The sequence below is a fragment of the Salmo trutta genome, chromosome 9 (genome assembly GCF_901001165.1).
Source record: "Salmo trutta chromosome 9, fSalTru1.1, whole genome shotgun sequence".
NCBI lineage: Eukaryota > Metazoa > Chordata > Actinopteri > Salmoniformes > Salmonidae > Salmo > Salmo trutta.
In genome coordinates, this window is record NC_042965.1 from 7,803,728 (window position 1) to 7,830,312 (window position 26,585).

Here is a 26,585-nt window from a genome sequence, read left to right on the forward strand (position 1 = left end):
GTCCCGCCACCCACCACCCCCTCTTTTACGCTACTGCTACTCTCTGTTCATCATATATGCATAGTCACTTTAACCATATCTACATGTACATACTACCTCAATCAGCCTGACTAACTGGTGTCTATATGTAGCCTCACTACTTTTATAGCCTGTCTTTACTGTTGTTTTATTTCTTTACTTACCTATTGTTCACCTAACACCTTTTTTGCACTATTGGTTAGAGCCTGTAAGTAAGCATTTCACTGTAAGGTCTACACATGTTGTATTCGGCGCACGCAACAAACTTTGATTTGAATGCTCGGCTATGAAAAGCCTCTACAACCACTGTGATTATTATTTGACGCTGCTGGTCATCTATGAACGTATTAAGATCTTGAAGAACAATCTGGGTTTAAATAGCCATGTACTCTTGTAATCTCCACCCAGCACAGCCAGAAGAGGACTGGCCACCCTTCAGAGCCTGGTTCATCTCCAGGTTTCTTCCTAGGTTCCTGCCTTTTTTATGGCGTTTTTCCGAGCCACCATACATCTACATCTGCATTGCTTGTTGTTTGGGGTTTTAGGCTGGGTTTCTGTATAGCACTTTGACATCTGCTGATGTAAAACGGGCTTTATAGATCAAATTGACTTTCTTGGGCGCCCTGAAGCCTTCTTCACAACAATTGAACCGCTCTCCTTGAAGTTCTTGATGATCCGATAAATGGTTGATTTAGGTGCAATCTTACTGGCAGCAATATCCTTGCCTGTGAAGCCCTTTTTGTGCAAAGCAATGATAACGGAACGTGTTTCCTTGCAGGTAACCATGATTGACAGAGGAAAAACAATGATTCCAAGCACCACCCTCCCTTTGAAGCTTCCAGTCTGTTATTCGAACTCAATCAGCATGACAGAGTGATCTCCAGCCTTGTCCTCGTCAACACTCACACCTGTGTTAACGAGAGAATCACTGACATGATGTCAGCTGATCCTTTTGTGGCAGGGCTGAAATGTAGTGGAAATGTTTTTGGGGGGATTCAGTTCATTTACATGGCAAAGAGGGACTTTGCAATTAATTGCAATTAATCTGATCACTCTTAATAACATTCTAGAGTATATTCAAATTAGAATCATACAAACTGAGGCAGCAGACTTTGTGAAAATGTATATTTGTGTCATTCTCAAAACTTTTGTCCACGACTGTACACTGTAAGAACGGCCCATGTTATGAATTCTATCGCTGAACAAATAGTTATATTGACTACGTCTGTCATTGCATGCTCATTAATGTCTTAATCGAAATTACAGATTGTCTCTTATCCACTTGTCGTCCCCTTATGCCATGGTTTGTACATCTCAATTGTCAATAGAAACCACATTTGTTTAAGCAAGTCAGCCATATCAGCTATGTTTTTTTTTAAAAAGGCAGTAAATGAGGCTGAATGAACTGTTTTGCTGCCAGACAAGGCTCCGCTGAAAGCCAGGTGTATCAGTGGTAAGGTGTTGGGACAGTTTTATGTAGGCCTTAACAGTTTGTGGGCACCGTTTGTCACAGTTATAGTGCAATTCATGTATTGTTTAGTGTTGTGTGATGGCTTTGCTGGCATGCATCCCAAATGTTTTTATTTTGCCCTACCAAGATTTGCATGCTAAAATCGCCACTGTATAGGATAAACCAAGTGTATTTAGAAACACAAAAACTACATAGACTAAAGGTTACAAATGATCTTCATCAGTCAGTTTAAAGCTAAGTAACGCATCTACGCAGTTCAACTCCCACAAAGTTGTGTCAAAAGGGGGCATGATTTGTTAGCATAATTGTAATCCAAACCCAATGTTCATTTACTAGGTGTGGTGCGTTGAGGTTTCAAATTCCGTTTTAGATGAGACTGACTTTATGACCCAAATTATTCTATTTGCACGTTGTAGTCAAATTTGACACTATAACACATGTTTCAGACTCCTATCGATGCCATTTTCAAAGGGATTAGTTGTTTTTTAGGATGCAGTCGCTCTTTAAATCATATTCCAGAGGTAAACTCTACGTTGCTCCTACAGCACAGCACCTCTTACTACTGAGACACGGGTGAACCTAGCCTATTTCCTGTCCTCAATAGTCAATTACAAAATGTAATGTCTTGTAATAATGGCTAACCGTGACCACAGGACTCAAAATGAAAATGAATTGATCTAATCCATCAATTTGCCTGCTACTGCTTGTTTTTGCTCAGTAGCGCCCTTAGCTGTGGTCCTGCATCACCACGTGTTCATGTAGTAGAGGATCTGGTTGTCGATGGCCATTGGTCAGGATCTCAGAGAACTGAAGTGAGAGAGATTCTGAACTTGTTAGGTGACCATCTGGTGAAAGGCAGATGATAAAAAATGTGCTGTGTCTTTAAGAGTTGAGGAGCGAGAGCTGGCAGTGAGGCCCTATGTTGAGCCCAACTTAATCATAGACTTGGAAAGGCTGCCAGATGTAGCACAGCTGCCCCTGCAAAACCAGGCAGCGCTATTCACTCTGGTAGGCGGGAGACGAGGCTCGGTTTCTGTGCCTCACTCGATTCTACATCCGCACGCACACAAACACAACTGGCAGAGAGGAGCATGCCTCATTCTGTGCTTTGAAGTTATGGAGTTGGACAACGCGGCCGAACTGGAGAGCTACAATGGTAAGGGCAACTTGTTAAGTCAAGCAGACAACCTGTTGAAGTCTGCTTCTGTCACCGAGGCAATGGGAGCTTTGAGATCAGCAAGACTCGCGGCTGTTCTCTTTGTGCTTCTTTTTCACTCAGCTCCAGATTGGAGTTTCATTGGAGTTTCTAGTGAAGTGGGGTTGTTTGCTGTTGATGCAGATTGCTTGTGGAATTCCTATGAATCAAATGTTTTGTTCGAGTAGACAGCAGATGCCAGGGGGGGTACTAATACTGTATTCAAGAGGATGTTTGACGTTATTAGGAAGAATTCTTAGTCCATATGAATGCTTTAGTCCAAAAAGTAAGTGGACACTTTTTGCTTAGAATGCTGTCTGCAACAAGAGATTCATATAAATATTATTCTGTCTCAGAATAAATTCAAGCAATCTGTGCCGCAACTGGATTTCCACTCTGTAATCTGTGGGTTGAATGACCCATACAAATCTGGTTATGCGTCTTCTAAAGAAGAGCATGAATATTGTGCAAAGCGCGCAGCACCGGTTCAAGTGTGAGGACGTGTAGGAGTCGTTACATTCTTGAGAACGGAGACGTAATTGTTTGTCCTGAAAGCTTGTACATGTATATAACATTTTCGGGAGAACAACTGTTGAATGAACGGTTGAGTTGAAATTCTACTTTGTATTAAATACCGATCAACTTGAAGTGTGGCTTTAGTTTCAACACGAGTCCAGGTTAGAATATTTCCAGAGCCACATTTGGCTGACTTGGATTTATTCCGTTTTATTAGCCGGGCTCTGTGCCACTTTAACATTTGTCACGAGAATACCATACCAAAACCACTGTTTGGCCCAGCTTTCCAAATTCCACAACTATCTGCTTCACCTCATTTGAAGTAATTGTCTAGTACCTACAGTACACACTCCAGTATGGGTTAGAATAGCCATCCATCCTGATGCTCAGACGGTCTCCTCCAGTGTAAAATTGTCTGGGTTCTAAACAACCCTTGATGCACCAGTATGTAATCTAGACACCTCTTTGTTGATGACTGCCAGGTGAGCTTTTTTTGTGACTGCCAATGAATTCATGCCAGTTCCCTGATATGATCAACACATTTTCTTATGCTGTTCTTTAGTACGTTAGCGTTTGAATGAATTTGAAGGGAGACATCAGCCTATGTTTCTATTTAACATGGTTAATGTGAATGCATATTTTTGCATTTCTATCTTCATGAGCGTGTAATGTTGTGGTGTGATGAATAATTCATTTTATTAGCACTTGCAGGAGTCACTGTCAGTACTAGAATATCCTTGCGAACAGTCCAGAAAGATACCGGTACGGGCCTTTTTGACTGCTACTATGGCTGAAAAACACAATCATAAATTCCTCCTCAAATATGAATGAATGATGTGCTGAAATATAGACATCAACAGTCAATTTTACATAACGCTATCTCATCGTTCTCTAAAGTATCCAGAACTATTTGTTTTGTTAACACTGTAAAGGATTACATGATCCAGACAGCCTGCATTAGCCCGAGATGCAAACACAAGGAGTTAGCATAATCTTGATGACATATCAAAATTGACATAATCTGCTTTAGCATGAATTTAGAGTCAACATTTTATTGCTGTGTTGCAATGACGAGTTGACGATTGCCAAGAGGTGGGACAATAAAGCGAAAATGATCGATGACCAATCACTTATCGCAGGCATTTTACTGATATCGTTCTTTACGATAAATAGCCTATACTACAGAAATGGGAAGTTTGAAATGAAATGAGTTTGCTAATAATATGACTTAATATTAGGAGTGATTGTTAATGGTACAATTGATGGCTACAACCATTACATTAGTTGAAGTAGTTTAAATTATAATTAAAAAAATGGTGTACATTAACGTTATAAACATGTTATAGTTATCGTTATCGTGGCAATTTATCGCGATATCTGTCTATATTGCCCAGCTCTACAATAGCCTATGATGAATTTGTTATTTTAGTTTGAGAGATGATCTCAAATCAAACTTTATTTGTCACATGCGCGCAATACAACAAGTGTAGACCTTACAGTGAAACGCTTACTCACAAGCCCTTAACCAACAGTGCAGTTCAAGAAGAGTTAAGAAAGTATTTATCGAATAAACTAAAGTAAAAATAATAACACAATAACATAACAATAACGAGGTTATATACAGGGAGTACCGGTACCGAGTCAATGTGTTGGGGTACAGGTTAGTTGAGGTAATTTGAACATGTAGATAGGGGTGAAGTGACTGCATAGATAATAAACAGCTAGTAGCAGCAGTGTACAAAACAAATGGAGGGGGCGGGGTGTCAATGTAAATAGTCCAGGTGGCCATTTGATTTAATTGTTCAGCAGTCTTATGACTTGGGGGTAGGAGACTTTTGGTCCAAGACTTGGCGCTCCGGTACCACTTGCCAATCAGTCTATGACGTGGTTGACTGGAGTCTGACAATTTTTGGGTCTTTCTTCTGACCCCACCTATTATATAGGTTCTGGATGGCAGGAAGCTTGTCCCTGGTGATATACTGGGCTGTACACACTACCCTCTGTAGCGCCTTACGGTCAGATGCTGAGCAGTTGCCATACCAGGTGGTGATGCAACCGGTCAGGATGCTCTCGATGGTGCGGCTGAGGGTCTGGATCTTAACTCTATTGTTGGGGAAACCTAACACATTTTTGGGAGAGGTTCTCTTCTGCACAGTTGAACCAGTCCAGTAAATGTGGAGGAGGAGTTAAGATGGTGTGTCGCCTTGTTAACGTCCAAAAGCGGAAGTCGCGTCACAGGCTCTTTAATTTCCCCTGAAAACAGGATGCATACGGTTGTTTACCGGCCCCACAGAGGGTACTGTTGGGGAGAAAGAACAGATGTACATACCTCAGTGGCATTACACTTGGGTCCCATCTGTTGTTCATCTTGTCATTTAGATGTCTCCCTAGTAACCAAAGTTGTCATATTCACTGCTGACATTTAGATACAGAATGTCTTACAAGCCGAAAACCAAAGAACCTAACCACTCAGGCGTATTGCAAACGTAATCAAAAAAGTCTAAAATTGTAATGTGTTGTATGGCGGCTTACAAAAATCTCCCATGTTTATTTTTAAACTTTTTTTTTAAGCAAGTTAACAAGTTTTTATCCCCTCTTACATGGAAGGAAATGTCTGCTCGGGATGAGTCCCCCCTCCAGATTGAACAATTATTCCAGTGTACATAAGTGTTTGCCTTATTTCTGTGACCAAAAACACAAATAGTTTTTGTACCAAATTGAAGTCTATTTGCATATTGTATCACTTACAATGCCCTCAAAAAACATGGTACGGCTTGCTAATGCTTTTTGAGTTAAAAATGCCGGTGAATCCCAGCAAGCTCTGAAATAAAGTGTGAAAAAAGATGAGGATTGTGGATGACATTTTATTGGGTCCCAGTCCATTTTTGTCCTCTTGAAAAGAAAATCGCTTGCCTCTGAATTTAATGGGATGACTGACTGAACAATGGTGCACTTCTTTTAGACTCAACTTTGTGGGAGTTGAACTGCGTAGATGCGTTACTTATCTAGCTTTAAACTGACAGATGTTACATTTGAACCTTTTTAGTCTATGCAATGGTATTTTTTGTGTTTCTAAATCCATGTGGTTTATCCTGTACTGTTGTGAAAGTATGTTTTACATGAAGGCTAGCTGACATCTGCTCTTCCCATGTTATGAAGGTGAAAAGATGAGGCTGCCACTTCTCACTTTTTATCGTCATTCTTCGGCTTGTCTTTGAATCAAGTAACAAGTCTAAGCTGTCGTTGCGCATGCTATGTGCTTCTGTGGTTTTACTTTGGCACTTCAATTCACCTTGAAGGCAAGGGAATGATTTGAGAGATTTTATATTGCTATGAAATGTTTGCAGTAATTATAAGGGTCCTTTTCAGCTCAGTTGTATTAGAGCGGACGAACTGATTTTAGTTGTCAAATATGAAGATCATAGTTTGACTAAATTAGGCTACAAGGTTTGACAAAATATTGCCCTTGGTGTGAAATATTTGACCTGTTGGACTGTTGAGCTATCAAAGAGGGGTAAAAAAATAAACAAACATCCTTTTACTATAGATCACGTGCTCCATCTTTGACATATAAACATGTAAAAGCATGTGGGCTTGTGACATTTGAAGTTCGAATTCCTTCGGAGAGGACTCAGCTAGCCATCATACGTCAGGGCAAATTGCTGACCTCACATGCTGCACACAAGTGTCTTTGTCTGTAAAAGAGCAGCTGTATAAATCCTCTGCCCAATCTTCTGTTTCTATAGTCCTCCACTCAGGAAGTTCTGTCTCGCACAGCTTGTTAGGCCAATAGACTGGAGTGCACCATGCAGTGAGAGACAATGATAGACTCATAGCAATGGGCTGTAGACCAGGCGATGGTGTCAGACCAGAGATGCAGTCCGCAGCCATTTTTCACCCTCTGTTTATACTCATTATACTTGTTTTACTGGGCTTTTTTGTCTTCAAGAGATCCAGGGCTGGAAGTATAATGCCCTATAGTTGCTTAAAGCCCAGTGGATTGCTGGGATTAAAAATATGAACATTTATGAAAATGTTGCTGTTTGCAGTCAATAAACAGTGTACAAGTTCAGACATACCAGTTGCAGTGACAGCATAGAAAGACAAATATTATTTTCCAAAATTCAGAATTGTATTACCCCTCTTTGTGGACCATGAAGCTCCCTTGTTCAAGAGACTGGATAAAAACACTTTCCCAAAACGAGGTCATATTTTCAAAGCCCTGTATACTGTTAGTATCAATTTATGTAAGTGAAAAAATGATACATTTGACTATGCCTCTTTTTAAAGTGTCAAGCCACAGTTGAAACAATAAAGTGTTGTCATTGTTTTGGTAAAACGCAGAGGGGTGGGCCTGGAGAAATATATAACCACTCTCAAATTCATAGACAGAGCTATGGACAGACCATCCATGATATCACAATAGTTTTAATATGTTTTTGGTTTGCCATTGGTTCTGGGAACGAAGCCATAAGTTTCCCGACGGGTAAAACTGAATGCTTTTTTAAACATTCTGAGAATGGAAGTGAACATTTCTCCAGTTCTGGGAATGTACATTTTTAGGTTGCAGGGGGGTTCTGAGGAAGGTTCCCTAAACTATTTCCTGGGAGGTTTTATAAAAGTCCTAAGAATGGAAATTATAGGTTATTTGAAGGAAATTAAATAATTTTCTGAGAACATTCCCTAAATGTTGTGAAAGTTTTGAATATAAGGTAAAGGTTATTTGTAGGTTTTTCTTAACTTTCACTGAATGTTTCAATAAGACTTAATAAACATCACAATTTTGTTTACTTCATATTCAAAATCTCCAGTACCACCCCAACATCAACATATGCGAAAATGGCACGTTTCTATTTTTTGTAGTAAAAAAGATAGATAAGTGTTTCCAATGACATCATCAACCAATTAGTAGGCAATGCCTACTCACAATTGGTAAAAATCACATGAATAAGAAAACATAGAAACGCAGCATTTTCACATGTTGATGTTGGGATTGGGCTAGAGACGATGAATATGAAGTTGAAAAATGTTGACTTTTCCCTTTAGCTGTTCTGAACTCCAAGCACAGATGGGACAAATGGAAATGAATTTGCTTAGGCATTAATCATGCAAACACGTTTTTTATTTTTATTTTGGCACGGCGTCATTGAGATTCAAACCTGTGATATTCTGTTCTCTGTCTTTGGAATTAGTCTTCTGCTAGCAAGCCATGTTTTTTTTTTTTACTCCTACAAAACTGTTCATTTTAGTGTATAAAAACAGACCCCATTTCAAAGGAAACACTCATTAGGATCAGGAGTGGCCAATTAGCGGGCCAACACACCTAAATAGGCTTGGGCGGTATCCAGATTCTCATACCTTCACACCAACTTTGTGCCCTTACCGGGATATTCTGTAATACTGGCACTGAACATAAGGGGTGCAGTTTTTGAACCCCACAGCCTCTGTAATCCAAAGGCTAACAATGCTAACAAGTAGATCTAAAATCCCATAGAGAATGCTAAATAAATGCCAATGAGCGCATTGCGAACATTTTATACAGTCTCTGACCTAAACTATTTTCAGGACAGACATCACAGCTCAAAAGGTTATACAAGTATCAAAAACTGCTACAGTTTGCTGCACGCACAAAACAAATATTAGACAGCAAGTATCTAGATCCAGGAGGGGATTCTCTGCTGTTACCAAGCAAAACTTGATTTTGGATGAAGCTAACCACTTAGCTAGATAGCTGACTAGCTACTAAATTAGCAAACCAAATGCACAACTGCAGAGCATTTGTCACATTTTAGACAGTTAAGTTATAACATATCCAGCTGGCAAACATTTAGTTGTGAATTCCATACTGTATTGAAAAAACATTCTGTGGCTATTTACAAATACCCCAGTATACATATATATATAGTATACTGCCCAAGCTTACACCTTAACACGCTTAACAAGATAAAGGATAGAGTTTTGTTGACACTGAGAATGGAATCTATGTTTTAAAATAACATTCTTAGAAGGTTCTTTGAACGTTACTAAAGTTTTCTTGTGGTTTTTATGGAACATTTTCTTAATGTTCTGAGAACATGCCTTGAAATAGAACCCAGAGGAAACCTGTAGAAAACATTATGCTGAAGTATTGTAATTCCCACAGAAGAATGTTGCTTCTTAATGTTCTCTGAACTAGTACATAGCCAAAATTGAAATCAAATGTAACCATGTTAGAACTTTGTAAGAAACATTCAGTTAAAGTAAGAAATACCAATTTTTTTTTGTTGTCAAGTTCCTTAAATGTGCTGAGAATCTTCCAAAGCCAATAAACTATCCTGCACCATTCCCAGAAAGTTATGGGAAGGTTGTATGCAAAATAACCATATGACAACCACATTTTCACCAAACTCTCAAACATATGGTTCTCAGAATGTTATGTGCTAGCTAGGTATACAGAAGTATGTATATACACAAAGGTATACAGTGTTTGTTTACATGTACTTTTTACAACATTGGAGTAAAACATATATAAGTTATATTATACATACATTATACTGTGTATATAAACAAAAGTATGTGGACAGTCCTTCAAATTAGTGGATTTGACTATTTCAGCCACACCCGTTGCTGACAAGTGTATAAAATTAGGCACACAGCTATGCCAACTCCATAGACAAACTTTGGCAGTAGTGAAGAGCTCTGTGACTTTCAACGTGGCACCGTCATAGGATGCCACCTTTCCAACAAGTCAGTTCGTCAAATTTCTACCCTGCTAGAGATGCCCCGATCAACTGTAAGTGCTGTTATTGTGAAGTAGAAATGTCTAAGAGCAACAACGGCTCAGCCGCGAAGTGGTAGGCCACACAAGCTCACAGAACGGGACCGCCGACTGCTGAAGCGCGTAGCACCTAAAAATCATCTGTCCTTGGTTGTAACACTCACTATCATGTTCCAAACTGCCTTTGGAAGCAACGTCAGCCCAAAAACTGTTTGCCGCCATTGGACTCTGGAGCAGTGGAAACACGTTCTCTGAAGTGATGAATCACGCTTCAACATCTGGCAGTCTGATGGATGAATCTGGATCTGGTGGATGCCAGAAGAACGCTAGCTGCCCCAATGCATAGTGCCAACTGTAAAGTTTGGTGGAGGAGGAATAATGGTCTGGGACTGTTTTTCATGGTTCGGGCTAGGCCCCCTAGTTCCAGTGAAGGGAAATCTTAATGCTACAGCATACAATGACATTCTAGATAGTTCTGAGCTTCCAACTTTGTGGAAACAGTATGGGGAAGGCCCTTTTCTGTTTCAACATGACAATGCCCCGTGCACAAAGAGGTCCGTACAGAAATGGTTTGTCGAGATTCGTATGGAAGAACTTGACTGGCCTGCACAGAGCCCTGACCTCAACCCCATCAATCTTTGGGATGAATTGGAACGCCGACTGCAAGCCAGGTCTAATCGCCCAACATAAGTGCCTAACCTCACTAATGCTCTTGTTGCCTCACTTGTCCCTGCAGCAATGTTCCACCATCTAGTGGAAAGCATTTGCAGAAGAGTGGAGGCTGTTATAGCAGCAAAGGAGGTACCAACTCCATATTAATGCCCATGATTTTGGAATGAGATGTTTGTGCAGGTGTCCACATACTTTTGGTAATATAGTGTATCAATAATTTAGAAGTCCAAATATTGCCCCTTTTTTAAAGCACATTTCACAAGGCTTGTGAAGACTGACTTCTCAGTTGTAACTGCTACTTTAGAGAGGTACTACAGGTCCAGGGCCAACTTAGGCCTACTCACGCTGTACTCTGCCCACTGATTGGCTCTTGTAAGCCAGGAATGTAGCTCTCTGCAGCATTTGTTCCCCTGAATGCCACAGAGAGATAGCAGGAGAGAGTATTTCTATAACCCAGTACCCAAACAGCTCCTGAACAGAAAAATGCTTAATTTATTTTTATTTTCTTTACTCTTGAAAGAGGGAGGGACAGAACTCGGAGAAGCAATCTTGACTTTGTCATGGTGTGTGACTGCCTCTGAGTTGAGAGGAGGGGAAATGGCATGGGACATTTTGGATTGCTCCAATTTACTATTCAGCTTTCAGAGGAAGTCACTCTCTTTCTTTGAAGTGAGACATTAGAAAAAGTCCTCTGAAGTGCTCCTTCATCCATACACCTTTCTCACGTGTGATCTTTTGAAAACAAAATCCCAGGCCATAACCGAGAGAGGTTCTCATTGCTTTGCGTTCTTTGTGGAAGACGGACAGGCGTTGCAGTGAAATCCACAGGTACTGTACTGTGCATTCCAACCACAAAACTCCAGAGTCAGCAATGCTTCTAAATGCTTTGTTTTCAAATCTAGTTTACTGCCATTGTAATGCCAGTATAGAAATGACAGCAGGTTGCTCTTCGATCATGCTAAGTTGTGACTTCACCACCCATAAGTCACCAAAGTGAAGTTCTTCTTTGCAGTATGTTTTGTATAATCCTTCATCAGTAGTCACATTTCAATACTCTGAAACAAGCCACAGAAATGTGGCAATGCTCTAAGAGCCCGTAAACTTTAGTGAAACCATGGGGAATGAGGATTTTTTTGTTGTTGTTGCTGTTTGTTTCATGTACTGTGTTGAAGTGCGTTTCTCTTAAATGTTTTTCAAATTTGGTTGGTTGCTGTATGTACATAACACCCTATCTAGTAATTTGTGTGTTGGAATGTTGTGTCTCTTGACTGCTCTCATCAATGTACACTGGCTCAGAATCATACTGCTTTGCAGAAACAACAGTTCCCTTCCAGTTTACCACCAACTGGCTCGAGAAGGCGCCTCCAGAGAGAAAGTACACAACACTGCTTATTATCCTCCCATCAGGGCATTATTTCCGCAAACTTTTTCCACCCTGGGTTTTAGAATAATCCATTCCTTTACTAAACTCACTCACTCCTAGAATCTTCTCTGTGCTCAAACAGAAAGCTAGACATGTAGCTTAGAGGATAAGTTAAAGGGAAATTCATCCATTTTGAATGTTATATTGTTTTTGTGCATCTGAGCAATGTTCCATTGATTCCTGGGGTGTTTTCATGTGTATCTGAGCAATTCGCCGTTCAAGCAGGCAGAAATACAGCCAGTATGACGAGTTTTGCATCATATGCTCGGGAACTTGGGGAAAGTTTCAGAAATGTTGCAACCCTAATCTTTACATGTAGACACACCGTCAGCATGCTAATGATAAGATTTCTAATCCAGATGAAGGCTTTGACTATCTTTTCATCCTTAAACAACCATCTGTGATGAGTGTAGCTAGAATACCATCAATGTTAATCTGAAGATTTTAAGATTGTGCTGTGAATAGGTTGTTCCACAGGATTAATATTAAAATATAGGAACATTTAATGCAATGTTGTGTATAATGACTGATTGCATGCCTGATTCAGTCTGGCTCTGACTTTGCCGTAAAGGCTGACTTGGTGTGGGAAGTTAGCTGCTTCAGTAGGTGACAGGCCCAATGTTAGTCCTGGCAAATGGAGTCCTCTGATTTTTGGATGCTGTGCTGTAGGTGTTCATTGTTTTTTTTAACCATTTTTGTAAAGAATTAAAAAAAAATAATAATAATTAACACGAGAAAAAGGAATGACCTGGAATTTGCACTGAAGCGTTAGCAAGGTTTTCGTTGGCCAGAGCTAGGTGGAGTAATAAGCTGATTACTGGAGTTTAGAATAATCCTTAATTTGGTATCACTAATTAGATTTGAGTATAAAGATATCCTTCACTGTAATGGTGAGGATCAGAGTCTCAAGTAGAACCATCTTGGATTTAAAAGCTAACAGTTTGGCTTTCTGAGGGTCTATCTCTACTGCATGTATTTTGGATGATTTACAGGCTAATATCTCACATTGGCCATACTCACAACTACTAAAAAGATTGGAACAGCATGCAGACTCAAGTAGGTCACCCAGATCTTTCTGTTTCCTGCTCCTAAGACAATTTCTGCAGCATGGCATGAAACACCTCTGCCTGTATTTCTGGCCTGGCCTCCGCTTTAAACGATGACAGCTTTTGGAACACGAATGATTTGAGCGAACTCCAGAGATTAGTTTGGTTTTTGGAAGAGCAGAGTTGTGGAGCATTCAGGGCCCCCAGGCTTTTCACAGAGAAGCCTTTCACGGCAGCAGCGGGCAGGCAGGAGGGAGTAGGACTAGGTTTGAAGGAGCAGACCAGACTGAGGGGTGGGTGACTGAGCGTATGTGACATGCTTAAGAGGGCTAGAATTCCAAAGGGGTTTGATCCTATTACAGCTGTATTACCATCCCCTCCAGAGGCATGAATTGCATTTATGAAGGGGGGGGGAAAAAAAGATCAACTGAAAGATGTCCATGTCAAGGCATCATGTGTCCTCTAAACTGCTTGCAGCATGGCAGGGATTTTTTAGGGGCTGGATGTTGTTTGAACTTTCTTTCAGGGATGCATGTTAGGGAGATTACAAATATTATTATTTTTTCCTTAAACTATTTTTTTTGTGAAATTGTTTTTGAGTATGAACATGTATTTTTGCAGCATGTTTTATGTATAAACACTAGACAGTACACACAGTAGCTTATTACTGCATTATTGGCCATATACACTGAGTGTACAAAACATTAAGAACACTTCCTAATATTGTGTTGCACTACTCCCCCCCTCTTGCCCACAGAACAGCCTCAATTCATCGGAGCATGGACTCTACAAGGTGTCGAAAGCGTTCCACAGGGATGCTGGCCCATGTTGAACCCAATGCTTCCCACAGTTGGCTGGTTGTCCTTTGAGTGGTGGACCATTCTTGGTACACGCAGGAAACTGTTGACCGTGAAAAACCCGGCAGTGCTAGAGTACTTGAGACAAACCGGTGCACCTGGCACCTACTAGGGCTGTGGTGGTCATGCACTTTTGTCAGCTGGTTATTGTCATGCATAAGACTGACGGTCTCAGGGTAATTGAGCGTTAATGAACATAAACACGTTTAGTATCTCCAGGCGTCCACGCATACAAGCTGCATACAAGCCGCTGATGTGCACCTTTGGAACATCTACATTTAAAAAAAAAGTATAATAAATCAATTTAATGTACAGCCTTCACAATAATTCATTATTTATTTTAGTCAAGTCTAAAGAAAAATTATGGTGTGAAGAAAATCTATTTCCAAAGTACAGAATATGAGTTTGCCTACTGTATATTTTCTGGCTATGCTCCATGCCATGGGCTGTAGGCTTGTTCATTTAGCTGACAAGATATGCCATTATTTTATATTATAAAGAATGTAATTGAACTTAGCTGAATAAAATATAAATGATATTTCCCCCATTCCAAAGCGAGTGCACATATGAAGTGGCTATGTTGAGCGTAAAATGTATCATTTGAAACAGGTCTTATGCGCTAGAATTAGAGTTATTGGGCACATTTAGTTGTGAATGTCTTAGAAATCAAAACATATATGGGCTGCTTGATGCAACTATAGGCTATTGATGATTTGAGAAAGTTGCAAAAAAAGCGTTCCTTGCCTCAGGCAGGCAGGTTCTCTCAAGTAATCATATTTTCACCCATCAGACTATTCTCAATTAAATCTTGTCTTTGCGAATATGTAAAATTAGTTTTGATTTATTATCAAATGGACAGCGGAAAAAGACATGCCATCTGTATGCACTCGAATAGCAAATGGCGGCCACGCGCTTTCCTGCCGGTCCATTTCTCAGTGAAGCCTGCTAGGCTACTTCAGTTTTATAGCTGAGCTGTGCTTAATATGAGCAGCTGAGAAATAAATATAGGAACACTTATTTCACTCCATGCATCAACCACTGTTTGCGGAGCATGCTCTTGCTGGGCGACAGGTGATATTGCACCCAAACTCTGTATGCCAGGGGCTCTCCAACCCTGATCCTGCAGCTACCGAGTGCTTAATTTGGGAAACCAAGTGAAATCTGTTCGGGAACGTCGATAGTAACATGTTTTCGCAACAAAACATATTTCACTAAACTGTTGACGGCCAGCCTCTCTGCATGCCCAAGAAAGGAATAAGGGAGAGCGAGGAGGAGATGGAAACGCATGGTGGTGGATATTCGGTATAGCTAAAGGTAATGTGCCACCCAATTAATTATGAAAATATAAAACTTTCCCTACTCAAAATCAAATACAAATTCACTGTATTTGTAGGTTACCTGTAAGCCACTCTGCACAAGCAATGAACCAACAGCATCGCCTAGGGCTATACGTTCTCTCCCAGACTCATGGATAGACATTTTGGAGCCTAGCATAAGGTAATGAGTCTACCCAGTATGCATAATAATACAGTCCACACTCAAAGATGATTACTCTAATTTATTTATAATTTTGGAGTATAGGCTAGCCGCTAGACCAATTATGTACCAAAGACATCTTAAATCAGTTTAGTGTTTTACGTTTTTCTGCCATGCGTAATATGTGGTAGGCTATAAGGCAGAATCATAACTTTATTAAAAATAAAAAAAATCTTGCATGTATAAGCTCTAATATGTGTATGGGTGTTTTGAATTAATCATCACCTTAGAAAGCGCTGTCCATTTCGTTGTGATAAGCTTTGCAACAACATCCACAATGTCCATGTTTTACAATCAATTTCAACCTGCTTTTGAACTTATTTTTTCAAATGGATCATCACAGTGAGGTGAGTTTTAAAAGCACGTACTGTTTTGATGAGTGTGATTTTTGTATTTTTTCTTTATTGTATTTGATTTGCCTTGATGTCAGAGTGGGTAGAGGGACAATAGAGCCCTGCGTACCAGACCATTAGGACCTGATGGTCATTAGCAAGTTGGGTACTAACAAAGCATGTCTAGAGTGTATAAAAGGAGATTACCATGACTCAACGGTCACCTGGAATTTTACTGTGGTCATGACTCGTGACTGCCGGTGTAAAACAGTCGCCGCAACAGCCCTAACCATACCCCGTTCAAAGGCACTTAAATATTTTGTCTTGCCAATTCACCCACTGAATGGCACACACACAATCCATAGCTGTGTTCGAATACTCATACTAACCGCAATAACGGACTATTTGTGAAATGAATTGACTATATAGTATGCTTATTGGTCATAATATGGATATAGTTAGTATGCCAAAAGTTCCCGGATGTCATACTAAATTCACCAAAATGCGAAGTATACATGAAGTGGACACTATTTCCGTGCTTTTAGGGCCCATAAGGCAATTTTTATGAAAACGGGCGTGGCTTCACAATGTTTTCAGAATTGAAGAAAATGGCGGGAAATATGCAGCCAAAGTCCGAAGAAAAGGGAAAACAAATTCATTGCTTTAACTAATTATGAAACGTTTTAAGAAAATGTTATGCAATGTAATGACTTTTAAAATTGGTTACGTTACACGTTATATTGGCTGACAATTTGTTAGCTACGCTATCCTTGCGAACCGCATAGTATTACAGCAGTAGGTACTGGTATGTTAGCTACCTAACGTTAGTTGGCTACTAATACATCGAACTTGCCAGGCAGTATTATTTACTATACCCTATCTAACTACCCAACGTTTATTGACTAGATCATTCTTAGCTAAGCGGTTTAGTCTTTGTGTGTTTCAATGGATATTGTTCATTCTGGCTATCTACTCTGATTTCAGAGCACTCTCGCGCAGGATAACTGATTAATTTATGAATGCTCAACACACGTTGAATATGGCCAGTAAACGTTGGCAAAAAAAGCATCATTAAATTGTTGTCAGCAGCACAGGTACAGTCACCAACGTTCTAGATAACATGAACACAGACTAACCAGCTCTGCTAGGGGGAGTAAAATGGTCAGAGTGAGGTTCTCAGTCTCATTTGTGTCTGGAAGTAGCTAGCTAACGTTAGCCAGTTAGCTTGGGTGCTTGACTGCTGTTGAACGCTCGCTCGGCTCAAACCTACTCCTCGGCCAAAGTGTCCAGTGTGCGCTCTGAATGCTCCGAATTTATGAACGGACAACTCTCTGGATTTACGAATGCCCAGAGCGCACTCCAGATAGAATTTAGGAACATAACTGAAATTGTTAAATGTTTAGCTAGTCATGTGCTATGCTAACAAGCTAGCATCAACTTCCGGTAGACAGGCGAAGCTCTAGTATGCTCAACTGAAATGATACCATTTGTTTACAGTATACTAAAATGCACTGATACTATGTAGTATATACTCATTAAGTATACAGTATGTTTGCATGGGTATTCGAACACAGCTCTAGGCTCAATTGTCTCGAGGCTTAAAAATCCATCTCCACCCCTTCATCTACACTGATTTGAAGTGGATTTAACAAGTGACATCAGTAAGGAATCATAGCTTTCACCTGGTCAGTCTATGTCATGGAAAGAGCAAAGTTTGAAAAAAATGTTTTGTACACTGTGTATAGGCCTATATGTAGACATGTGTTGTGCTGGGGTGAAACTGGGTCAGCTCAAATTTATTTGAATTGTTTTTATCTGTGTGCTCGGATTGTTGTGGGAAGTAAGTGGATCTGGAGGCTGACAATCCAGCATTCCAGTGTGTTTGTTGGACCCTGTCCTTTTGCTGACACAAATGCATTAACTGGGTGTATTTTAAATCACTAGGGGAAAGTAAACAAGTCGTCTTGATTGGAATTATATCATGTTTTGGCAACTGACATTGCTAGTGGATTGGTTTGGGGGGGGATTATTATACTCGTAGGCATTCAATCAACAGATAAATTAGTTTGAAATTCAGAATTTCACATTTTATTTGTCACATGTGCCGAATACAGCAGGTGTAGACCTTACCGTGAAATGCTTATTTACAAGCCCTTAACCAACAATGCAGTTAAGAGAAATTAGAGTTAAGAAAATATTTACTGAATAAACTAACACAATAACGAGGCTATGTATACAGGGGGTACCGGTACCGAGTCAATGTGCGGGGGTACAGGTTAGTCGAGGTAATTGAGGTAATATGAACATGTAGGTAGGGGTAAAGTGACTGCATAAATAATAAACAATGAGTAGCAGCAGGGTAAAAAAAGGGGAGGGTCAATGCAAATAGTCTGGGTAGTTTGATTAGCTGTTCAGCAGTCTTATGGCCTGGGGGTAGAAGCTGCTAACTTCTTTGGGATGGGTGCGGTATTTTGACATCCGGATGAAAAGCATGCCCAAAGTAAACTTCCTGCTACTCAGGCACAGAAGCGAGGATATGCATATAATTGGTAGATTTTGATAGAAAACACTCTAAAGTTTCTAAAACTGTTAAAATAATGTATGTGAGTATAACAGAACTGAAATGGCAGGCGTAACCCCGAGGACAAACCATCCCCCCCCCCCAAAAAATTAATCCTACCACTGATTTCAATGGCTGCCACTTTTATAATAGGGCGAAATTGTGCATGATTGCAGTTCCTAGGGCTTCCACTAGATGTCAACAGTCTTTAGAAAGAGTTTCAGGCTTGTTTTTGGAAAAATTAGCCAGAAATTGTAGTTTTTCTAGGTGGCTCCCATTTTGGCTGTAGTGTTTCTAAGCTCGTGAATGAGAGTGTGTTCTTTGGTATTTTTCTCCGGTAAAGACTAAGAATTCTCCGTCTTAAATATGATCGTTTATTTGCGAATTAGGGTACCCATTGTTTGATAATAAACATTGATTGACTTGTTTGGATAAGTTTATTGGTAACGTTTGGGATTCATTTTGTATGTATTTTGAAGGAGGGAAACCGAGTGGATTATTGACTGAAGCGCGCCAGCTAAACTGAGTTTTTATGGATATAAAGAAGGACATTACCGAACAAACGGACCATTTGTAATGTAACTGGGACCTTTTGGAGTGCCAACAGAAGAAGATCTTCAAAGGTAAGGCGTATATTATATCGATATTTCTGACTTTCGTGTCGCAACTCCCTGGTTGAAAATGATTTGTTATGCATACGTGTTCTGGGTGCTGTCCTCAGATAATCGCATGGTTTGCTTTCACCGTAAAGCCTTTTTGAAATCTGACACGGCAGGTGGATTAACAACAAGTGAAGCTTTATTTTGATGTATTGCACTTGTGATTTCATGAAAGTTTAATATTTATAGTCATTTAATTTGAATTTGTCGCTCTGCAATTTCGCTAGCGTCCCACTAATCCGCAAGAAGTTAAAAGTCTTTTGGACCTATACTTGGTGCTCTGGTACTGCTTGCCGTGCGGTAGCAGAGATAAGTCTATGACTAGGGTGGCTGGAGTCTTTTTGGCAATATTTAACAGTCTACTGAGGGGGAATAGGCATTGTCGTGCCCTCTTCACGACTGTCTTGGTGTGTTTGGACCATGATCGTTTTTTGGCGATGTGGACAAATAGGAACTCTCGACCTGCTCCATGATAGCCCTGTCAATAAGAATGGGGGCATGCTCGGCCCTCTTAGGCAGTTTCATCGTTGACGGTGATCAGGCCCACTGCCGTTGTGTCGTCGGCAAACTTAATGATGGTGTTGGAATCGTGCTTGGCCACGCAGTCGTGGGTGAACAAGGAGTACAAGAGGGGACTAAGCACGCACCCCTGAGGGGCCCCCGTGTTGAGGATCAGCTTGGCAGATGTTGTTGCCTACCCTTACCACCCGGGGGTGGCCCGTCAGGAAGTCCAGGATCCAGTTTCAGAAGGAGATGTTTAGTCCCACGGTCCTCAGCTTAGTGATGAGCTTTGAGGGCACTATGTTGTTGAACCCTGAGCTATAGTCAATGAACAGCATTCTCACGCAGGTGTTCCTTTTGTCCAGGTGTGAAAGGGCAGTGGAGTGCAATAGAGATTGCGTCTGTGGATCTGTTTTGGCGGTATTTGAATTTGAGTGGGTTTAGTATTTCTGGGATGATGGTGTTGTGAGCCATGACCAGCCTTTCAAAGCACTTCACGGCTACAGACGTGAGTGCTACGAGTCAGTAGTCATTTAGGCAGGTTACCTTGGTGTTCTTGGGCACATGGACTATGGTGGTCTGCTTGAAGCATGTTGGTATTGCCGACTTGGCCAGGGACAGGTTGAAAATGTCAGTTAAGACACATGCCAGTTGGTCAGCGCATGCTCTGAGTACACATCCTGGTGTCCCGTCTTGTGAATGTTGACCTGTTTAATGGTCTTGCTCACATCGGCTACAGAGAGCGTGATCACACAGTTGTCCGGCACAGATGGTGCTCTAATGCATGCTTCAGTGTTGCTTGCCTTGAAGCGCACATAGAAGTCATTTAGCTCGTCTGGTAGACTTGTGTCACTGGACAGCTCTCGGCTGGGCTTCCCTTTGTAGTCCATAATAGTTTGCAAGCTCTGCCACATCCGACGAGAAGCAGAGCCAGTGTAGTAGGATAACATTTTAGTCCTGTATTGACTATTTTTGCTTGTTTGATGGTTTGTCGGAGGGCATAGCAGAATTTCTTATAAGCGTCCGGATTAGAGTCCCGCTCCTTGAAAGCGATAGCTCTAGCCTTTTAGCTCAGTGCGGATGTTGCCTGTAATCCATGGCTTCTGGTTGGCGTATGTACGTACGGTCACTGTGGGGATGATGTCATCGATGCACTTATTGATGTAGCCGGTGACTGATGGGGTGTGCTCCTCAATCCCGGAACATATTCCAGTCTGTGCTAGCAAAACAGTCCTGTAGCTTAGCATCTGCGTCATCTGACTACTACCGTATTGAGCGAGTCACTGGTACTTCATACTTTGGTTTTTCCTTGTTTAGCAGGAATCAGGAGAATATAATTATGGTCTGATTTGCCAAATGGAGGATGAGGGAGAGCTTTGTACGCGTCTCTGTGTATGGAGTAAAGGTGGTCTAGAGTTTTTTTTGCTCTGGTGACATGCTGATAGAAATTAGGTAAAACGGATTTAAGTTTTCCTGCATTGAAGTCCCCGGCCACTAGGAACGCCACCTCTGGATGAGCATTTTCTTGTTTGCTTATGGCCTTATGAAGCTCGTTAAATGCGGTCTTAGTGCCAGCATCTGTTTGTGGTGGTCAATAGACAGCTACAGAAAATATAGATGAAAACTCTCTTGGTAAATTGTGTGGTCTACAGCTTATCATGAGATACTCAGGTGAGCAAAACCTCGAGACTTCTTTAATATTAGATTTCGCGCACCAGCTGTTATATACAAATAGACACAGACCTCTACCCCTTGTCTTATCAGAGGTAGCTGTCTCTCTTGCCAATGCATGGAAAACCCAGCCAACTGTATATTATCCTTGTCGTCGTTCAGCCACTACTCCGTATTAATTTCAGTGATATTAGTTTTTATTGTCCCGTTTTGTAGTATAGTCTCGAACGGAGCTTATCCAGTTTATTCTCTAATGATTGCACGTATGTCAATAGGACGGATGGTAGAGGCGGGTTACCCACTCGCCAATGAAATCTCACAAAGAATTTAACTAAGCATGGATGTTGATGCAAACATAATGCACAGAGATGAAGTGATGTTGTCATTATTTATCCTCTGTTTTGATGAAGTCAGAAGCCTAATAAGAATCTGGTACTTCACTTGTCTTCGAGTAAAAATAAATAAAAACATCAACACACTGCACAGTGTAGTTCTACCTTGAGGCAGTAGGCCTAATTCTCAAAGTTATTCACTGTTCCCAGTCCAGAAAACCATTGGCCGTGTCCAAAATCTGGCTTGCCTACTTCTTACTTAAACTGCATTCTGTGTACTAATTGTACTATTTAGCACTTACTGTTTAGTAAAAAGTATGCATTATACCATGGCCAAAACCTATTACTTTTGGTGCATTCAAGACAACTGAAAATTCGGAAACAAAACAAGCTCAGACTGGGAAAAATTGTCACGTTGGAGAAGTCTGAGCTCAATGATGATGCCTGAGTTTCTGACTTGTAATTCTGAGTTGGATGACCATTCAAACATTAAAAAAAAATTGGAACACGTTTCTACCCCAAGTTCCCAGTTTAATTGAACGCACCATCAGTTAAGCCTTCACATGTGAACCGGAATGGATTGTCTGTAGCCCAACCCAGTGACATTTCACTGCAACTGAGGGGTGTTGTTTTGGGCTAACATAAGTTAAGTAGCTAGCATTTGGAAAGGCTAATTTCTTCCTCATCACCTTCCTCTGATCAACCCATAAGCTGTCCCTCTCCATCTTTTGGAGGATGCATGCACTCAGAGTGGCCTCTATTGATTGACCAAGCCAACTATAGCTACTTGTACAATGGATCCTTATTTAAAAGTTGCTTCATACCACAGCACAGCTTGCGAGATGCTGCGGAATGATACCGTAGTATTTTACTGTCAGCCATTGTTGCGATTGATGCTTGTTCAACCACCAGAGGGCATCTTTGAGGGCTTCTTTGTGAAGCTTGTTGGTGCTTGCTTACTTTTCCAAATAATCCTAGAGGCCCATGCAGGCCAGACATTTTTATTGCTATATCTTTTCCAAAAGAGCATATTCCAAGGTTTTTAATTAACCTAGTTTTGCTAAACACCACAGCAGTTTTTACAGATGGTCTCTCTTTCAAAATATGTTTTCCTAGAATAACTGCAGCTCCATGCCAACTGATGACAAATACCCATTTGGGGAGAATAACCTTTCTATTATATTCTGTTGTATTCCATCATATTCATATTGTAAAGGGCTGGGGCATATACGCATGTGATATCTGCTAAGTTAACTAGCTAATTTCAGTGACATGGCGCAGCCATAGCCCCAACTACTATAGCGCGGGTAAATACATCGTAAAACATGCTATTCTGTTTTGTGATTGTGTTTATTAAATTGCTTTATAAGACTCTTTAAATACAATCAAGCATTTTAGTTATAAAAGGTAATAGCAAAAGTAGCCTTGAATAATTAATGCTGGCTAAAGCGATTTGAATTTGACTGTTTTTAATCTTGGCTGTACTAAAGACTTTAAAACTTTTTTGTTAAAACAGACTAAATGGGATTTATTGTAAATTATTATTGTATTTGTTGTGCTGTTTATACTGTTTGAAATTTGGCTTAATTAAATTGATTACAATTATGGTGTTTTTATTCCAAGAAACTAAAATGCATTTTACAATTGCCTAAGAAAACCTGGGTTTCCGTTAGGAAAATGTGGCGCTGTATAACGTGACCAGTCGGTAGTAGGCTTAGGCTACTAAGCGACTGCGAGTGAAGAGCAAAATAAAAAATGTACTGTGTGCGAACAGAAATAGAGGAACAGAAATTCTTACACTATTGCTCTTAATTCAATCACCCTCTTCATCATTCAGTTCATTCAAATATAATTGTAATACATTTTGTCACTCACCTTCATCTCCAAATCGCTTTTGCATGCGCTCCAAAGGGATAACATGATATAGGTTAATTAAATGATCGAAAGGAAACATTATTTATTAGCCTAGTGGATATGCAGTACCAGTCAAAAGTTTAGACACACCTTACTCATTCAAGGGTTTTTCTTAGTAAAAAAATAATATTTTCTACATTGTAGAATAACAGTGAAGACATCAGAACTATGAAATAACACATATGGAATCATGTAGTAACCAAAAGTGTTAAACCAATCAAAATATATTTTAGATTTTATATTCTTCAAAGTAACCACCCTTTGCCTTGATGACAGCTTGGCATTCTCTTAACCAACTTCACCTGGAATGCTTTTCCAACAGTCTTGAAGGAGTTCCCACACATGCTGAGCACTTGTTGGATGCTTTTCCTTCACTCTGTGGTCCAACTCTTCCAAAAACCATCATAATTGGGTTGAGGTCGAGTGATTGTGGAGGCCAGGTCATCTGATGCAGCACTCCATCACTCTCCATGGTCAAATAACCCTTACACAACCTGGAGGTGTGTTGGGTCATTGTCCTGTTGAAAACAAATGATAGTCCCACTAAGCGCAAACCAGATGGGATGGCGTATCATTGCAGAATGCTGTGGTCGCCATGCTGGTTAAGGGTGCCTTGAATTCTAAATAAATCACCAACATTGTCACCAGCAAAGCACCATCACTCCTCCTCCTCCATGCTTCACGGTGGGCATCACACATGCGGAAATAATCCGTTCACCTGCTCTGTGTCTCACAAACACACGGTCGTTGGAACCAAAAATCTCAATTTTGGACTCATCAAACCAAAGGACAGATTTCCACTGGTCTAATGTCCATTGTTCATGTATCTTGGCCCAAGCAAGTGTCTTCTTATTGATGTCCTTTGGCAGTGTTTTCTTTGCAGCAAATCAACCATGAAGGTCTGATTCACGCGGTCTCCTATGAACAGTTGATGTTGAGATGTCTGTTACTTGAACTCTGAAGCATTTATTTGGGCTGCGATTTCTGAGGCTGGTATGAACTTATCCTCTGCAGCAGAGGTAACTCTGGGACTTCCTTTCCTGTGGCGGTCCTCATGAGAGCCAACTTTCATCATAGCGCTTGGATTTTGTGACTGCACTCGAATAAACTTTCAGTTCTTGAAATTTTCCGCATTGACTGACCTTCATGTCTTTAAAGTAATGATGGACTGTCGTTTCTCTTTGCTTATTTGAGCTGTTCTTGCCATATGGACTTCTGTATACCCCCCTACCTTGTCACAAAACAACTGATTGGCTCAAACATTAAGAACGAAAGAATGGGCTGAGGGTTGGGATGTGGAATTGGAGAAAAGTGGGAGTGGAGATAGAATGATGGTCAAAGATAAAGAAATAAAACATAATCAAAAGTAAGTTTGAATGACACTGAGGGGCAGTGTTTTTACAGCTAATGCCGGTTTGCCTGAGGCTGATGCCGTGCAGGTGTTTGTACACATGCATGTACACACACTCTCATTCAAATACACACATACACAGACATGTAAATAGTGCCAGACATGCACTCAAACATATACAGTTGGCCTTGCTGTTATGATTTTAGTTGTCCTTGATATCCTCTTTTTTTTGCATTGTTTTCTGTTTGTCTTTTTTCTCATGAGTTAATTTTCTTGGTTGGTGTGTTGGGGTATTCTTGGGGTTGGGGAATGGAATTAATTGTATTTTTTATTATTTCCTATTTTTCTGGGGGGGGGGGTTGACTGTGGAAGGGGTCTCGGATGGTTGAGGGACAGCTATGGGGAACTGTGGGGGGATCTTGGAGGGTTCGCATCCCCGTTTTTTCTTTGGCCTTGTGGGAGATCTGTCGATGTGCCCTTGAGCAGGGAGTTGGCCCTGGATGCTTCTTTGTGTCGCTCTGAATAGCAGTCTGTTGGATGACTGGTGTGGTGTCGTTGTTGAGCGGCTTCACTGCAAGAATATTGTATGTTTTGGATATTCAATTAAAAATATATAATAATAAAGAAGGAAAGAACTTCCACAAATTAACTTTTTAACAAGGCACACCTGTTAATTGAAATGCATTCCAGGTGACTACCTCATGAAGCTGGTTGAGAGAATGCAAATGGTGGCTACTTTGAAGAATCTCAAATATAAAATATATTTTGATTTGTTTAACACTTTGATGTCTTCGCTATTATTCTACAATGTAGAAAATAAAGAAAAACCCTGGAATGAGTAGGTGTCAACTTTTGACTGGTACTGTAAATATTTTAGGCATATCATGTGAATTAGGCCTCATGTAAAATCATTGTCAAAAGCACAAGAGATACTGATGCGTGACAAACAGGTGCTGTTAGATTACAATATTATTCTTCTGCCCTTTTGGAACAGTGTAAACCGCACAAAATAAATGATAAGTAAAAACACCAGAGAGTATGTTCTAATGAAAACAAATTGCAAAGCTTAAAAACAGACGGATTTGTGAAATTGCTTTATCCGACATATTGTGGTTGCATGAGGCTTGGTGATCACAGGATCAGTAGAATATTAAACAACCATTCAAATAAGCAACAGAAGTAGGAACAGAAGCATAGGGCTGAGTGACTCACTCATTTGTGGCTTTCGTTCAAAATAAGTTGTTATAATGCAGAGTTCAGGACACATTCTTTCTGATTGACTTTAGCATATGCAGTTTCTCTCTCACTACAGCTAACTTCGTTTCAATTATAATACATTTACATTTGTAGGGGTTGATGCATTCGATTGGGCAAAACAGTTTTGTGATATTGAGTTAGAAATGTAAGTTTTCCCTGTTTGATCATTAGGCTACACTTTACATTAGGACTCAACTGACTGACCGCAACATCTATCAGTAGTCTAAACTGTGGCACAAATTGGGGGATTTTTCACACCTAGCCGAGTTATTAGACTATGTAGTGTGAACGTTTCTGTCCAAGAGTCTCTCTCCTCTCGCACTAGAGTCCTGCATTGGGTAAAAAACAAATCTGCAGGCGGGTGGTCCCGGAGTTGAGAGAGAACTTGGGTAAATACAATGGCGCAATTACACTTGACGTATGGACTGTCGGTTTTCGAAAAATAGGATACTTGTGCCTTACAGCCCATTAGCCTTCATAAACAAAGAGTGGGTGCTATCCACCACGGAGTGGGACA

General features: G+C 40.5%; 1 protein-coding gene across 2 annotated transcripts in view; it reads left to right on the forward strand.

The window, feature by feature from the left end:
- The window catches only part of LOC115199781 (disabled homolog 2-interacting protein), a 128,564-nt gene that overhangs the window by 8,887 nt on the left and 93,092 nt on the right, over positions 1-26,585 (forward strand). The window contains exon 1 of one of the 2 annotated variants that reach the window (XM_029762202.1): positions 2,369-2,645. The exons of the other annotated variant lie outside the window; for it this stretch is intronic. Coding sequence (XP_029618062.1) covers positions 2,606-2,645 — 40 coding nt within the window. The 5' untranslated portion in view covers positions 2,369-2,605. Of the gene's footprint in view, positions 1-2,368; positions 2,646-26,585 lie in introns of those variants that run through there. 2 annotated transcript variants of the gene reach the window in all.